Consider the following 15,106-nt stretch of genomic DNA (forward strand, 5'->3'; position numbering starts at 1 on the left):
AACCTCAATTTAAGCAAGCTACGCTCTTCAAACCAAAACAAGGCTGTACACACATAAGCAGTCAGAGCATCTTAATCTTCGGTATTTAGCCCCTGTGGGAGGGGAATGCAAGTCCCCGATGCCCAACGTGCAGCCAGAGAAGTGGAACAGAGCCAGCAGCTCGCCCCGGCTCGTGGGAATGCCGACGGACGCCAGGACCTGCCAGCTCTCAACACTTCAGCCAGCCAGGGACCACAGCCACCCTTCCTCGGGCTGAGCAGCACTGAAACAGAAGAGGAACCTCTTTTTTAATAGCGTGCCCAAACTGAAACGGGTTTCCACCCAGCACTTAGCACTACTTTAGGCCAAAGCAGTTAAGATATTCCGGTACACTTGACTTGGCTGTCTAAAAAAAGAACCGGGCAAGAAACCCCACCGCAGTCTACCACGCAGCACTGCAGGTCCCCGGAGGCATTTGCTGGGTGCTTTAAGACCAGTCAGGTCCACGCTGTAACAAACCACCCCTTTAAATTCACTAAGAAACTCAGTTGCTCTTTCCCAGCAAGAGCGAAGCCAGGCACCTTCTCCCACCTCGCTGGCAGAACAAGCCGGCGATTCACCCGAGACGAGGAGCAGCCAGGCAGGCTGAGCTCTCTGATGTCCTGGGAACACATCTCTGTTTGCGACCACTGCCAGCTCCGCTCTGTTCTTCCCACACCCCGGAGCAGGTTTAACGAGTCTCCCCCCCAGACAGCCCCTCTGCCCCCACCACAGGAGCATCACCCCTCTGTGCTGGGTGTAAAAGCCACTGCAGGCAGATAAACAGCCGACTGATCAGGTTTCTCTGCTTACCACAAAGAGGTTGATTCACCAGAGCCTACTCCCTTTTCAGGCTCTTTCTAAATAAAGGCTTCAAAGAGTTCTGGAAATTCATGCTTAACAGGCTTACTGTAATGCCAGAGCACAAGGGCTCCTGTGGGCCAGACTCTGCTGCGGGACTGAGTCACGCTCATTTTCTTCCGAGACTCTCAGATACACTTGTCTAGGAATTAAGGCTACAACAAGTCCTGTTGGCTGATGCTCGTTTTGGCAGATCCTCACTGCCACCCAAAACGTGGCCTGACACAGGTCGCCCGGTCTTCTCAGCAACAGCCAGCCCTGCAGATGCAATGCAGATGCTCGGGAGAGGAGGTGACGCTCCTGGGGCTCCAGGGATGATCCTGAGCGTGAACTCCCCAGCACTCGCTCCCTGTCCTCAGAGAGGAGCACGCACAAAGTCAGCTCAGCACCTAGTCAGCCAGAAAAAGGCCTGTTTCAGGCTGGACCCCCCCCACCACACGCACCTGGGGCTGAAAGGATTCAGCACAGACAATATTGCCATAACCAGGCGTTCTGAGCAAGCCTCTGTCTCCAAGGCACTGAGAAGGACTGAAGAAGCAAGTTCAGGACTGCTCAACCATCTTGGAAACAACAGTTTTGGTGTGAGGGGTTGGAGCCTGCGTACCAGGAGTGAAGAGAAGAGCACGGGGGACAAGCCATCGCACAGAACTCTGCCCTAAGGCTGATCCACCCTGCCGCACCACTCCAGGCACGGAGCTCGCAAGTCAGCAGCTAGAATTTGCTGAGACACCTCCAAGTGATTTAAAACTGCTGCAGCTCCCAGGCACAAGCCCGGAGCCAGCTCACCTCCTCCTAACAAGGGAGATTTCAAGTGCCTTTTCCTGAAAAGCCTTATTTATAAGCAGTAAAGCAACCCCGCGCTTAGTGACTCCTCATTCCGCCCGGGCACCGGCGCAGGCAGGTTCTCTGGTGGGGAGGTAGGAAGGCGCAGCGTGGGACGGCGCGACGGGAGATCCCAGCCGCCTCGCCTCACCTGCTCCCCGCTGAAGATTTCACACACCACAGCGAGCTCTCGAGCATTGCTTTCACACGTCTCGGTTGTCAAGAAATCCCCCTCCCCCAGCATCTTCGGAGAAAGCAGCCAGAATCCTCTTCATTCTGCATAAGAGCTGCTTCTATGATTTTCTTTGATGACATTCAATGCAAGCAGCTGGATTCTCTATTTATAGCTAGATCATCAGTTTGGAAAAACTACTTATGTTCTTGCTATTATCAGAGCACAAGATACATAACAAATCCCTGCTATGCTAGGAGTGCTACAAGTTGGTAAGATGGTCCTCACGGTCAGGCTGGACACCTGCAGAGGTCCAAGCAGACAGAAAACAGAGCATTCAGGACTGAGAGCAAAACCCCTGGACCTGACATTCAGTCCCAGGCTGGCACCCCCCGTCAAAAAAGCACCAACTCATACGCACACATTGAGCTTTCCTTCCTGGAGATGCTGCCTTCCGAGAAAGTTCCGTTCAAGTCTTATTGCAGGGAGCATTCGGGATTAAGGCGGGTGCATTTGGGAGGGATGGACAGCAAGCTGCTGCAGCGTCGTGACCTCTGGCCTGAGCTGCTGGAGCCAGAACGACCGAGAACATGGCTCCATCGTGTGCTGGGTTTGGCTGGGGGAGAGTTAATTTTCTTCAGAGTAGCCAGTATGGGGCTATGTTTTGGATTTGTGCTGGAAACGGCGTTGATAACACAGGGATGTTTTTGTCACTGCTGAGCAGTGCTTACACAGAGTCAAGGCCTTTTCTGCCTCTCAGCCCACCCCAGCAGCGAGCAGGCTGGGGGGCACAAGGAGCTGGGAAGGGACATGGCCGGGACAGCTGACCCCAGCTGACCACAGGGATGTCCCACACCGTATGGCATCACGCTCAGCAATAAAACTGGGGGAAGAAAGAAGGAAGGAACATTCAGACTGATGGCGTTCTTCCCAAGTCACCGTTACGCATGATGGAGCCCTGCTTTCCTGGGGATGGCTGAATACCTGCCTGCCGATGGGAAGGAGAGAATGAATTCCTCATTTTGCTTTGCTTGCATGTGCAGCTTTTGCTTTACCTATTAAACTGTCTTTATCTCAACTCACGAGTTTTCTCACTTTTACTCTTCTGATTCTCTCCCCCATCCCACCGGGGGAGAGCGAGCGAGCGGCTGCGTGGCCCTTAGTTGCCGACTGGGGTTAAACCACGACACATCAACAAGAACAAAGGGTAGGAAGTTATAAGCATTAGTGCTCCAGAAATGATTCATTCTTCTTGGAAACAGTCTTTTTGTTACGGATATCTGATAAGGTCTGGTTTTTAATCAAGATTAAGGTGCTTAAAGGTCAGGATGTTTTTACACTAGGTCTCTGAATAATTCCAGACTGGCACTAACTTACCACCCTCACCTTGTCAAGGGGGTCAAAGGCAGCGTCCATCCTTACCTCAGGACACCCCCACATCCTCTCCACCGCCATCATCCAGCATCTCAGGGTCCTGATATACCTGCAGGAGTTTGCTGAAGCCATTCAATTTATCCACATGGCATTGACCACCCTTCTGAACGCAGTACCTGATGCTGGACAAAGCGGTACCCAGCCGCAGCCAAGCACTTTCTGGTGAAAAGCCTCTATCCACAAGCTTATTCACAGCAAAACACCCAGCTCACACTTGACAGTGGCACCCCATCAGCTAGTTTTAATTGGCCAAAGAGAGCTGGGGGATGTGGAGTTGCTGTTTAAAAGCCATCACAAGGAGGCAGAAGCCTGCACATCTTTGTGGTCTGAAGCCATTTCACCTCCCATTTCAGATCCTAAACATGACCCAGGGACTTGGGGCACACGCGGGCACAACTGTGCACAAGACAAAAATCCGCTGACTGCCAGCAGCCTGGTCCTTTGCTTATTTTCTCCTCTCCTAAGCACTTTGCACTTCCACACGAGAGATTTGAAGAGTGACAGATTTTAAGAGCAGCACAAAGAGGTAATTAACTTCCACAGCAATCCCTGTTGCCAGACTTCGGAGGTCAGTAGCCTAAGGGCTGTACATTGGCTATCTCAGCAATCAGCCCTCAAGAAAAGAGGCACCAAACCAAAACCCAGCCCCTGGTGTTCTTGCCAGGCTGTTTCAGGAGCATCTGCTCTAAGCAGGAGGAGGAAAGACTTGCTGCAACACCTGGCAGAGCACCTTTCTCTATGCTTTTGCACAGGTCAGGTCTGCAGCAGCCGCGCAGCACAACCCAACCACCCCATTGCCCTTCTCTTGGAAGAGCCTGAGCATCCCCTTCTCCAGACGGCAGAGGATGGTCTGCATGTCCATCCTACTCTTCCCGGCCGTGACAGCCTCTAGCAAGACTTCGCCAAGTCAAGTGGCAGCTATGTGGCTTCTATAGACGTACTTCTTCCTCGAGGATGACTCTCAGCAAAAGGTATTCCACAACACGCCACGAGCGGAGCATGCCCATCCATGCACCCACGCCTCCCTTGGCAGAGGGGCTGGCCCGAGCCACCGCCCTCCCCGGCTACTCCCCCTCGCCCGACCCTTCCTGCGGGCCGTGCTAGGGATGGGGAGCTGCCTCCGGAGGAGAGGGATGTAAACCCACGGACTCCCTCCTTCCAGCCAGGGAGCCTCCCTGCTGCCTACCTGACTCCAGCCCCGAAAGATAAGCCACATCTCTGCCAGCTCTGTGCTGCTCCAGGGAAGGAATAAGCACTCACACCCCGTTTGTCACACTTGGAAGCAAATCAGACCGACAGAACTCCGCACCACTTGTTCTCCCATTTTGTTAAACAAGAGAGGGGAGGCCGCAGCACGTCTCCTCGCCAAGGAAAGCAGCAAACAGAGTTTTTCAGCTGAGCACAAGTGGTGCGCAGGCGGGGGGAGCAGCGGAGAGGGGCACACACTGCAGCGACGAGACACAAAACAATCTCGTGATTAGTTATTGACTCCAGAGGAGTTGGAGCTCTAGCAGCAAGCCAGCCAGGAGAGCAAAAATCCCTCTTTTGTTCCACAGCCTCAGACAGACTTGGCCACACAGCTCCCTGCTGTCTCGCTCCAGACAATGAGAAAAGAAAGTTAATCCACTTCCCCTATAGCAGGAGCCATCCAGCCTGCCGGAGCGATGCTGCAGAACGATATATGAGCATTCCTGCGCATCAGTGCCAGCCTCGCCTCGTCCTGGCACCCATCACCGCTAGCGGATGCCAGACGGCTCGAGGACCTCACCGGGCACTGCCGGTATTGCCAGGGACAGCGACAGCGTTGGATCCGCTCCTGCCTTCCAAACCCACCGGGCCCTTGCTCAACTCTGCCCTGCAGGCACAGCGCTCCCTTGCCACGCTGCACCCCAAAGCAGAGACCAGCCGTGGGGTCCCTCCCACCCCCAGGGTTTATAGGTGATGCATGCTGCCGAGCACAGAACTTCCAAATCCACCTTTACAGAAGACAGCCTTCCATCTCGGGACAGAGCAAGCTTCAGACCGCTAATCGGGGACAGAATCCATGCTTTCAACATCACTTTCCTAAGCAGCCCACAGCCTTTCTGCAGAACAACGTTTTCCTCTGTTTCAGAGGTCAAGTGGCGCAGAGGACTGTGGCCAACACAGTCCTTCAGCGTCACCTCTTTCCCCCAGGAAGGGCACAGGTTACACACACCTCAGAACCACCTCACACGTTAGCCAAACCCAAACTTCTTCCCACTGCTCTCCCAGGGAAACAGAAGTCACCTTTTAGTCTGGACACATGACTTGGGATTCGAACGACTTGCTTTTCAAGCCCCTTCTTCACCATCAGCTTTCTCAGTTCTCCATATGACAAGTAAGAATATTTACTACGTTTAAGATTAGAGAAGGAAATTATGATTCACAGGTTCTCTGCTCTGCAGAAATGGGAATTACATACCTGGGTACTTCTAGTGCACGAACAGATGTAGGTACTTGTGTCTGGAGCTTTGTAGTTCAAGGGAGTGATTTTAAAGTCAAGTCATCACTGCATAAACCTGGACAGCTAAATAATAGAGTGGAGAATAGCAAAGTGCTGAAATCTGCTCCGGAAAGCACTTGCAATTTCTTTACTCTTAGTGACCCGGGAGAGAGGGCTGTTATTTTAACATTACACTTCTGCCCGCGAGAAGCCTCGCTGAATGGCAGGCAGCAGGACCGAAATAATCTGCATGGTCCCTGGAAGCCGCCGAGTTGAGAGGAAAGCGCTCCAGCATCCCCCAGCAGCACAAGCCTTTGTTCCAGCACGCTCCTGCCAGCGACCGGGGCTGCCTGCCCTGCTCTGAACAAACTTATTTCCCTCCTCCCTCCCCCCAAATTAACTCCATCTCCAGCTGTCCCAGCGCCAGCTTCCTGTTAAGATTAATTATTCTTTGTACACCCGTGTTTGATGATTTACCCAGCAAGCCAGCCACAATGATTAGGAATTCTGCATTCCCATCAGCGCTCTCCCCCGAGGCTCGGAAGTTTTCAGGCAAGGACCTTCGCTTTGGCACAGCCACGGGGAGCAGTGTGCCTCCCCAAAAGGTCTGCGTGGGTCACCAAAGGCCAGTCGTCATTTGTGACGCTGCCGCGCGGTCAGCTGAAGATGATGTGCTGCTGAACAGCCATTACTGCTAGTCAGCAGGGCTGGCACGGAAGACAGCGTAGGTGGAAGCATTTATGATCCTGAAAGGTGTGTCTCCAGTTACGCTTTCCTATGACCCAAGATTTCTGGCGTGTTTAGCAAGGCAGAATGAGATTTGTTTGTTTGTATTGTCCACCTTTCAGAAGGTGCAATTTCCAAGAGCCATAAAATGAGTTACCGTGTGAAGTAGTCATCCACAGGCTTCTTTCTATTTGCGATCTCCAAAACCACAACACTGAGAGAAGCCACTGCACCAGACTGGGCCAGCTCAGAAAATGGAAAGCACCAAGCCTCGGTGCTGTGGGCCAGACTGCAATGGGCAAGGACTCCGTGTCTTCTCCTGACAGCTGTTTATTAGCCTGAAAGTCATTGCCAGCCACAGAAGGTGTAGATGTATATACTACGTAACACAAATCGATGCCACCTACCTCTCCCCACACCCCAGCAGAAAGCCACAGCATGTCAGAGGTGGTCTGATCCCTCGGCTGCTGAGCCCGGGGAGCTCAACAGGGCTGACCAGCCCCTGTAAGACCTCTTTCCAGCAAGTAGTTGCCTGCTGTCACACCAAGGAGGATGTTTCAGCAGCTACACAGGCCTCCTCCTCTGAGGCCGAGACATTTCCTTCAACCAGAAGGCAGGAGAAGGTGCCCATTCGAGAGATCCCCAGCCCCAACACGGACGGTTTAAACACCAGAGACCATAAGATACAGAGCAGCAGGGAGGACACGCAGCAAGAGTCACCTTGCACTCTGCAAACATTGGCATCGCATCCTAACGTGACTTACTTGGGCAGGTTCAGACACCAGTTATGGAAAGTTTCTGCCCCAGCCGGTGAAGCCAATTTGCAGGGACCTCAGCCCAAAACAGCCACTCAGGTCACCTCTGCATAGAAGCAGAAGGAACAGCCACACACAGCCCACCTCAGATTTTGGCTCGATGCTTCTGCCGGCTCCCCCAGAGCCCTGCTCAGCTGCCCCAACTTCCTATCAAAATCCCTGCATTAGCATCAAACACCACACCCAAGAACAAAACCCCTCCTGGCTTCAGGACCAATACTTAGACCTGACCCCAAAGTTTCAGAATCAAAGCAATAAGGAATCAGAAAGAGGGTCCAGAACAAAGAGACACTTTCCTCCTTCCCCACAACCAGCCGCAGCACACCGCGAAGCAAAGGAGGTCTGGCATAGAGGAGAGCCTAGCAGCTCTTCTCCAAGATGGGAGCTGTAGAGGCAACAGCAAGGTGTAACCATGGCCAGCCCCGGCCAGCTGGCAACGCAAGGGGCCAGCACAACCAAGCCCTCCGAAGCCAAACACTCCCATCTCACCCAAGAGGCACCTTCAGGAACAGGGGTGGAAGTCGATGGGATGGGCCGAGGATGGAAGTCAGCCACACCTTGTTAAGAATGTCTTTGCTGGAAGAAGTACGGCTGGGAGTACCCTCCAAAGAGATAAATGCTGGATATGCAGCTGCTTTGCTCCAACAGGAGTTAAACAGGCTACAAGTCTGTGCTTGTCCTAGATATTTTTTTCCTGAGGAAGCTTCCAAAAAGCTACTGCAGACAACTGGGAGAGGTGCTCGCAAAAGCAAGACATAGGCAAGCATAGGCACCATCATCCAGGCTGACGTCTCCGTTCAAGAGACTCTGCATTTTACATTCTTTTTTTCCCCCTCAATCATTTGTTATAAAGGAAGAAGCACGCACATAGGAGAAGCAAGCAAGACAACCTCAGGGAAAACGGCAAATTAGTTTGCATTTCCATGGCACTGAGCAGAAAACTAACTTGTAAACGTGAGTGATTTCTTAGGGTGGGGGAGCAAGTTCCCAGGTTGGAAGATCTGAACCTCGCAGCTCGCCTCCCCCCAGCCCATCCCCGTCCCTCCGCCCTGACGGACTGCACCAGCCACCAACAGAGCCTGGGTCTCACTTGGAGCAGCAGCCACCCACGTACCCCCGATACCTCCTGCACCACGAACACGGCGGGGACCACTGCTGCCTGCCTGCCGGCCCCGCGGGCGGGCTCTCTCTCACACAGGACCACGGACTCAGCCTGGACATCTCCCAAACTGGTACTTCCACAACTCAAAACGTTCAAGTTCATTCGAGATGTTACGAAACGGTTTCTCGCCGTGGACCGTGCCCGCAAATGGGTGGGCACCCCTTCTGCTGGGGCAGGGGCAGCCGCCAGCCGGGACACGGCATCGCCCAGCTCCTCCCGGCCTCCTCCCATCGCCCTGCCGTAAAAAATACACATTTCGGCGCTTCGTCAGACCCAGCAGCACAAGGGCCCGGTGTTCAGGGGCCACCGCCACGGCGATGCCGGTGGCCCAGGGAGGCCGCCGGGCTCCGGGGAAGCCTGGACGCGGGGGCCGGGCTGCTCCGGCCACCTCCCGGTGCCACCGCCAGCTCCGGAGGCTCCTGTGGAAGGAGCCCGGGCTGGGTTTGTTTGGGTTTTTTTGAGGGGGGTGGTTTGTTTGGTTTTTTTATGGGATGGGAGGAAAAAGTAAGAGGAAACAGAGGAGGAAATAATCATCGAGCAGGTTGCTCCGATCAGCCGCGCCGCTCCCGCCCCGGCCGCCTCACGGCAGGAGGGGGGAGGCGAGGTGCAAGCCCCGGAGCACCCGGTCCCCAGCGCCGGGAGGGGGGGCCCGGCTCCGCCCCGCGTCCCCCCCCCGCCCCGGCACCCACCCCCCGGCCCCCGGGGCACCCGCACCGCCCCGGGCCCCGCTACCGCCGCGGCGGGGCCCCGGCCCTGCCCGCCCCGGCCCCGCCGCCCGTGGGGAGGCGGGCAGGGGGCACCCCCAGCCCGGGAGGCGGCGGGCAGGCCGCGGGCTCACCTCGGTACTGCAGCGAGCCCGAGAGGCGCACGGTGACGGTGCCGGCCAGCGGCTCGCCGGGGCTGTAGACGACGCGGCTCTCGCCCAGTCGGATCTCGAACAGCTGCACCTTCCCCATGGCCGCGCCGCCCCGACCGGCCCGGCCCGGCCCGGCCCGGCCCGCTCCGCCGGCAGCGCTACCTGCCGCGCCGCGCCGCGCCGCGCCGCCCCTGCCCCGGCGGGCCGGCCCCGCCCCGCCCCGCCCCCTCCCGCCCCGGCCCGGCCGCGCCGTGGGGCCGGGGCGGGCCCTGAGGCAACGGCCGAGCGCCGGGGAAGGGCAGCGCTGTGGGGCCGGGGCAGCCGGTGGGGCCGGGCTGCGAGGGAGGGAGCCGGCTGCCCCAGCGCGGGGCCATCTTGCCTCCTGGTGCTCCGTGCTCCCTCTAAGCTGATCTTCTAATTCTCCCGGCCCAGCTGTCACCTCTCCCCCCTCCTATTTTTATAACCCCAGTCGCTTTAAGTGCCCAGCGAGAGGCAAATACAGGGGTATTTGCCCCCGACGGCTGCCTGGGGCTGAGGGGCAAACGACAGCCCCACGCTGTCCGCCGATGAGCGGGGCGAAGGTGCCTGACCCGGCTGGGACGTCCCGGGGAGCTGGGGGCGAGCAGCGGGCTTCCCTGCACCCCGCTTGCCGTGTTCCCCCTCAGCACTGCGTGCCTGAATAAAAACCATCTGTAAGACCCACACCGAATGCAGCGCTGGGGAAAGGCACCTCCCGGCGAGGCCTCCCGGCCGCTGGCAAGCAGGCTGCGTACACGGGCAGAATGAATAAGTATAAAACGAGCTGTTTATCTGCAGAGCACACCCCGCCGGACAGACAGACATCCTCCCGCGGACCTGCAGCGACGCCAGCCCCGGCACACGGTACCCTCCGTGCCACCTTACGGTGGGTGCCACCATGTAAAACCCCTCATAAAGCACCAAAGGAGTTTGTGTATTCCCAGCGCACAGGGCTCTCGCTGGGAAGCTCTTCCAGGCCCTCCCTCCGCCGGTGTTTAAAAGCTACCTCTTATTTTTCCAGCCTGCGCGTAGTCACAGGCAACGTACACCCCTACGGTCTGGTGCCAAGGCTTTCAGCAGCTCATCTCCTCCCGCAGGGCGTACCACTCTCCTTGCGCTGCCCTTAGCTTTTGTTTTGCCAGGCTCCGCACGCCGATTTTCTCCAGTCTCTTTTTATTTTTTTTTTTTTTTGTGTAAGACAAGCCTGCAGCCTCTTTCATCACTCTCTGCAGCCCCTGTTTAGCTCTGCCAGCAAAACCAAACAAATTGGGGGGGAGCAAAAGCACCCTGCGCTACAGCGGATTCTGCTGAACCCCCTTCCCCCATGGAAAGTGGCCGAAGACTCAGGGCTTTGTGCCCTGTTGGGGTCACCCCCTCGCTGGGGCGGCACCGGCACCCTCGCCCCAGAGGGACACCGCACGCTCGGGGTGAAAAAACCCCTTCGCCAAAACCAAGCCCCTCATGCTGTGCCGCCGCTCCCCTGACGCAAAGAGATTTACGCGCCTTGTTTGCAGAAAAGTTAATTTTAAGCACGGCGAAGTTGCTCGCCCAAGGTCACAACGGGAATAAAAAGGATTCCCGCGCCGGGAGCTGAACAAAGGCGCCTGGGCTCCGGCCGCGGCTGTGCACGCTGTGGCACAGCTACAGTACTGCAAGACAGGCGCCCTGTGCTCAGGCACAGATACAGGAGCCCTTCTCGTGACATGGCAGCGATGCCACGGCATTAATCCATCCCCCGGACCACGGCTACACCGCGCTTTGCGGTTTGTAAGATGTAACGAGATGGGTATAACTCAATACATTCGATGCCTGCGGTGCCAGGGCACCCGCCGTTCCCCACACAGGGCCCGCTGGGTCTGGGCTCAGGAGGGTTTTCCTCATTGGAGTCAAACATGTACTTGCATTCCTGCCTCCCTGCTCATCTGCACGTGCCCCAGAGTCACCCCTGTTATCTAACTGCGTGGGGAGGCAGCAGCACTGAAATAATTCGGAACGGGTAAAAAAAAAAAAAAAAGCTAAGGACATTTGGTAAACTGCAAAAGATTCGCTTTCCTGCTATTTTGGACCATTGTTTTGCTTTAAAAAAATTGTTTTGAAGGGTTTGTTGTGGTGGTGGGAAATCTCACTTCCTCTGGGTTCTGTCTGCTCTCCCTTCCTCCTTTTTCCCCTCATTAAAAGGGAAATTTAAAAAGAGAAAAGAAAAACAAATGTCAACCCTGGTTTTAGAATAAAATTTTCCTTTCAGATGTCATCACATTCCCCTGACTTCAAGGAACATGAAATTTCTTGACAAAGAACATAATAGTTATTAAAAAAACCCCCATTTATCAATAAAACACCCGCACCGGCACCTGGCCCGTGCTCTGCCCGCAGCACGGCCGAGCTTCGCCCACGGGCTGTGGGAGCGCGGCTGTGAGCGCTCTCACGCGTGGGCAGAGCGGGCCCACGAAGGGATCGGCTGTGGCTGCAAGTTTTGTACTACCTACGTATGCACTGTTGTATCTACGAAAAGGGCTTCATGGGGAAGTTGTAGGCATTGCTTTGTGACTTAAATTTGTTCTTCTTTTGGCTTTCCAGATGTTGTCCTGCAGCTGTGCCCAGTGACACGGACGGGACACAGCCCCACCTGACTGTGCCTCAGTTTCCCCTGTGCTGGATGCGATCATCTCACCTGGTGGGACTGGGCTGAGTGAGGGCCCCGGGAGTCCTCAAGGAGAGGCACCGCGGAAATGCCCGGGAATACCTGAGCCGTGACTGATACGGGGCCGAATGATGCAAGCGCTTCTGGGTGAGGCAGCAGCATGTTACCCCTGGGGCAATTTGTAGTTTGCAAGGTCATTTCCACCCGCTCTGTCGCTTCGGGGTGCGTGGCTGCTGGGAGAGAGGCCAGCCTTGCAGGGTGCTGCCCGGCACCCCGGGGACGCTCCTAGCCTCTCTGTTACAAGGAGATGAGGAGGCTCTCCCTCAAGTTTTCTCGCTTTTGCTCTTCCAGCCTCTCCCCCATCCTGCTGGGAGGAGCGAGCGGCTGGGTGGGCGCTTCGCTGCAGGCCAGGTCAGCCCACCACACCCCGTCAGGTCAGGCACCGGGCGGCTGTGGGCAGGAAGAGCTAACGCAGCGGAGCAGCACGGCCAAGGAAGCTGGGTTCCTGAGCTTCCCTTCGACTAAAATACACGTATGCGAACAGCGAGCCCATGGAGGGCTCACTGCTGTTATAGGTATACTATATACACCACCAATAACTATTTTATATACCTACGTATGTATATAAAATCCAGAATACCAATACATTTATATTACACTTACGTTTATTACCTTTCCAAATCCCTTCCCTACTTAGTACCTCACCGCTTCTCTGCTGATCAGTCAACCACGTCACCTGATAGCAACAGCAACAACAATTACTCATTTGTTTCGGGCTGACACCTTTCACCAGTTCACAGGTAGCAACACCTTCCTGCACACCCGCCCTCTCCTCCGCAGGAGGCCACAGCCGAGGACCCCAGTCTCTGTTCTCTGGGCTCACGGGCTCGGCTGTGGGCTGGCAAGGCAGCTTGCCCAAGGGCACCCAGTGGCACTGGAGCGAAGCGTCCCGCCGGCGGCATATGAAGCTCTGGGAGCTCAGTGCCCTCGGCCACTCCTGGGACGGCATCTCCCTGATACGCCCGCGGTTGCACCAAGCCTCCCGGACGCGAGGGCCAGCAGCCCCGCTGCAGCCCTGCTCCCGGGGTCAGTGAGAAGAGAGCAGTAAGCGGTGGGGGGCTCTGCGAGGGGGCCAGGCAGCGGCTTTGGGCTCCATCCCATGGATGTTTCATGACCCTGTACCCTGAGAGAGCGTCCCAGGCCTCTTTCAAGGAGTGAGGGGAAAAAAAAAAAAAAATCTAAGAGGCTGTAATAGCATAATAAATATCATCTGCTTACCCTCATACTGTGTGCCTGATTAAAGAATATATGGGGTGAGGCACCTCTGCCGGGGAGAGGAGACTAGCCTTCACCAAGGGCCAAACCCCCTGCCATGTCCCTTGGCAGTTTGCTTCCGCTGCTCATCCCTTTTGCTGCTAATGCGCAGGCCTGCTTTTTAGTGCGACTTTGGCAGGCTTCAGCTTCAGCCGCTGGTTCTTGTTCTGTCTTTCTGACATTAAAGAGTCCTTTACTGCCAAGTAATTCCTCCTTGTGATGGTACTTACACACCAAAATCAAGACATCTCTCAAATTCCTTGGTAAACTGAGCAATTTGAGCTCTTCACGTCTCTCCCTGTAAAGCATTTTCTCCAGCCTTTGTGTTACTGTGCTGGCTTGTGTCTGCGCGAGCCCACGTACTGGCATTTGTGTGTCGATGGAAATCTGCGTGCAGGAGCAGCCTCCCACGTACAGACACGTGCACACCCAGGAGTTGATGCATTCGAGCGGGTTTACCCCCAGATGCAGAGGTGCGTGCGAGCCCTTTAGCTCACATCACCGGGCACCAGATGAGCACCCATGGGCAACACACAGGGTGCTCCTGACCTGTTCTTCTCCCCCATGCATGAACCCTCATCCCTTGGGAAGAGGGCTGATTCAGGGCTATCCCTTCCTAAGCCAGCTCCTCCCTTTGAATCTTTCCCCCCAGGCCATGGGGCAAGATGAGGGCAGGGAGAGCGAGCCCCCAGCTGAGCCACTGTGGTCCCATGACCCAGCTGGCACCCATCCCCTTCGCATGGGTGCTATTGCTTTAATTAGTTAATGCCCAGCCAGCACCTGGCGAGCCTCACTAGAAAAATCCTTAGAGAGAGGCAAGGCATTAATTACTATTATTATCATTCTAATCGCACTGCCTGGATTTCTGATTTCCTTCGCTGGAAGAGCCTCTGCTGCTCAGCGTGGGACTGGGAAGGAGGATGGGATGGTGGGACGCCCGTCCTCCCTTCCCCGCGGGGTTCAGCACCCGCGCCCAGGCGGAGCGGGGACGGCCGTTTGTTTGCGCTCGCCTACAGGCGCTGGGAACAGGAGGCTTCACTCGCTGGCTCTCAGTGATCCCGGTGGGACCTCGCCTGACAAAAGGACCCAATTAAAACCAAGGGCTGGACTCTCCTGCCCCCAGCACCATGCAGTATTTTGCATTTCTCCCTCACTGCAAAACTCTGTGTACTTGGGCTCGGGTTCCCACGACGCCAAGGAAAGGCAGCAGTTGCTGTTTAACACATAAGAGCAGGCTCCTGGGGACCCCAGAGGGGCTTCTTCAGGGAAAAGCTGTGCTGTGGGAGCAGGGCAGCCCAATACCCGGGTGTCTGCCACCCCGAGAGGTGTCCTGAGCAGCCAGAAGGTCCAACAGCAGCGAGATCACTGCCCCTGCCTGATCCTCAACTGAGGTGCAAGACATTGGGTCCTGTATTTGACCTGGCTCTCACATCTCCCTTCACTGCCTGGTTCTTCTGCTTCCCTTTTCCCCTGTAACAGCTTCATTACAGCACAGCTGGCCAGGAGAGCAACCCACTACGGCCCCAGCCAGCAGCTCTTCCCATGCTCCTGACGTTTGGTACCATCCCCTCTGGTAGAGATCACTGCCTCACCACAGACTCACCGTCAGGGATGTGACATCTCATGCAAAGTCCACCACTCCCATGCAAAGTCCACCATCTCACCTCCTGCAGCACTTTCACCCAAATCCATTGAATTCCCCCCAAGAAATGGCTGAAGAGCCCTCCCACATTGCTGGCTGTGGTGGAGATAACCTCCAGCAGAGAGGCAATGATGAATATCCAGGACAGAAGGCAGCAATGG

At 55.9% G+C, this 15,106-nt stretch overlaps 2 protein-coding genes across 2 annotated transcripts in view; both read right to left on the minus strand.

Moving 5' to 3' along the window:
- The window catches only part of ARRDC1 (arrestin domain containing 1), a 40,587-nt gene extending 31,113 nt beyond the window's left edge, over window positions 1-9,474 (minus strand). The window contains exon 1 of the mRNA XM_082327672.1: window positions 9,313-9,474. Within this exon, the coding sequence (XP_082183798.1) occupies window positions 9,313-9,430 (118 nt within the window). The 5' untranslated portion in view covers window positions 9,431-9,474. The remainder of the gene's footprint in view (window positions 1-9,312) is intronic.
- Window positions 1-15,106, minus strand: part of LOC309597814 (glutamine synthetase) — a 41,194-nt gene that overhangs the window by 9,405 nt on the left and 16,683 nt on the right. The gene's annotated exons all lie outside the window — the stretch shown is intronic.

Source organism: Platalea leucorodia (assembly GCF_965183815.1).
Source record: "Platalea leucorodia genome assembly, chromosome: 15".
Lineage (NCBI taxonomy): Eukaryota > Metazoa > Chordata > Aves > Pelecaniformes > Threskiornithidae > Platalea > Platalea leucorodia.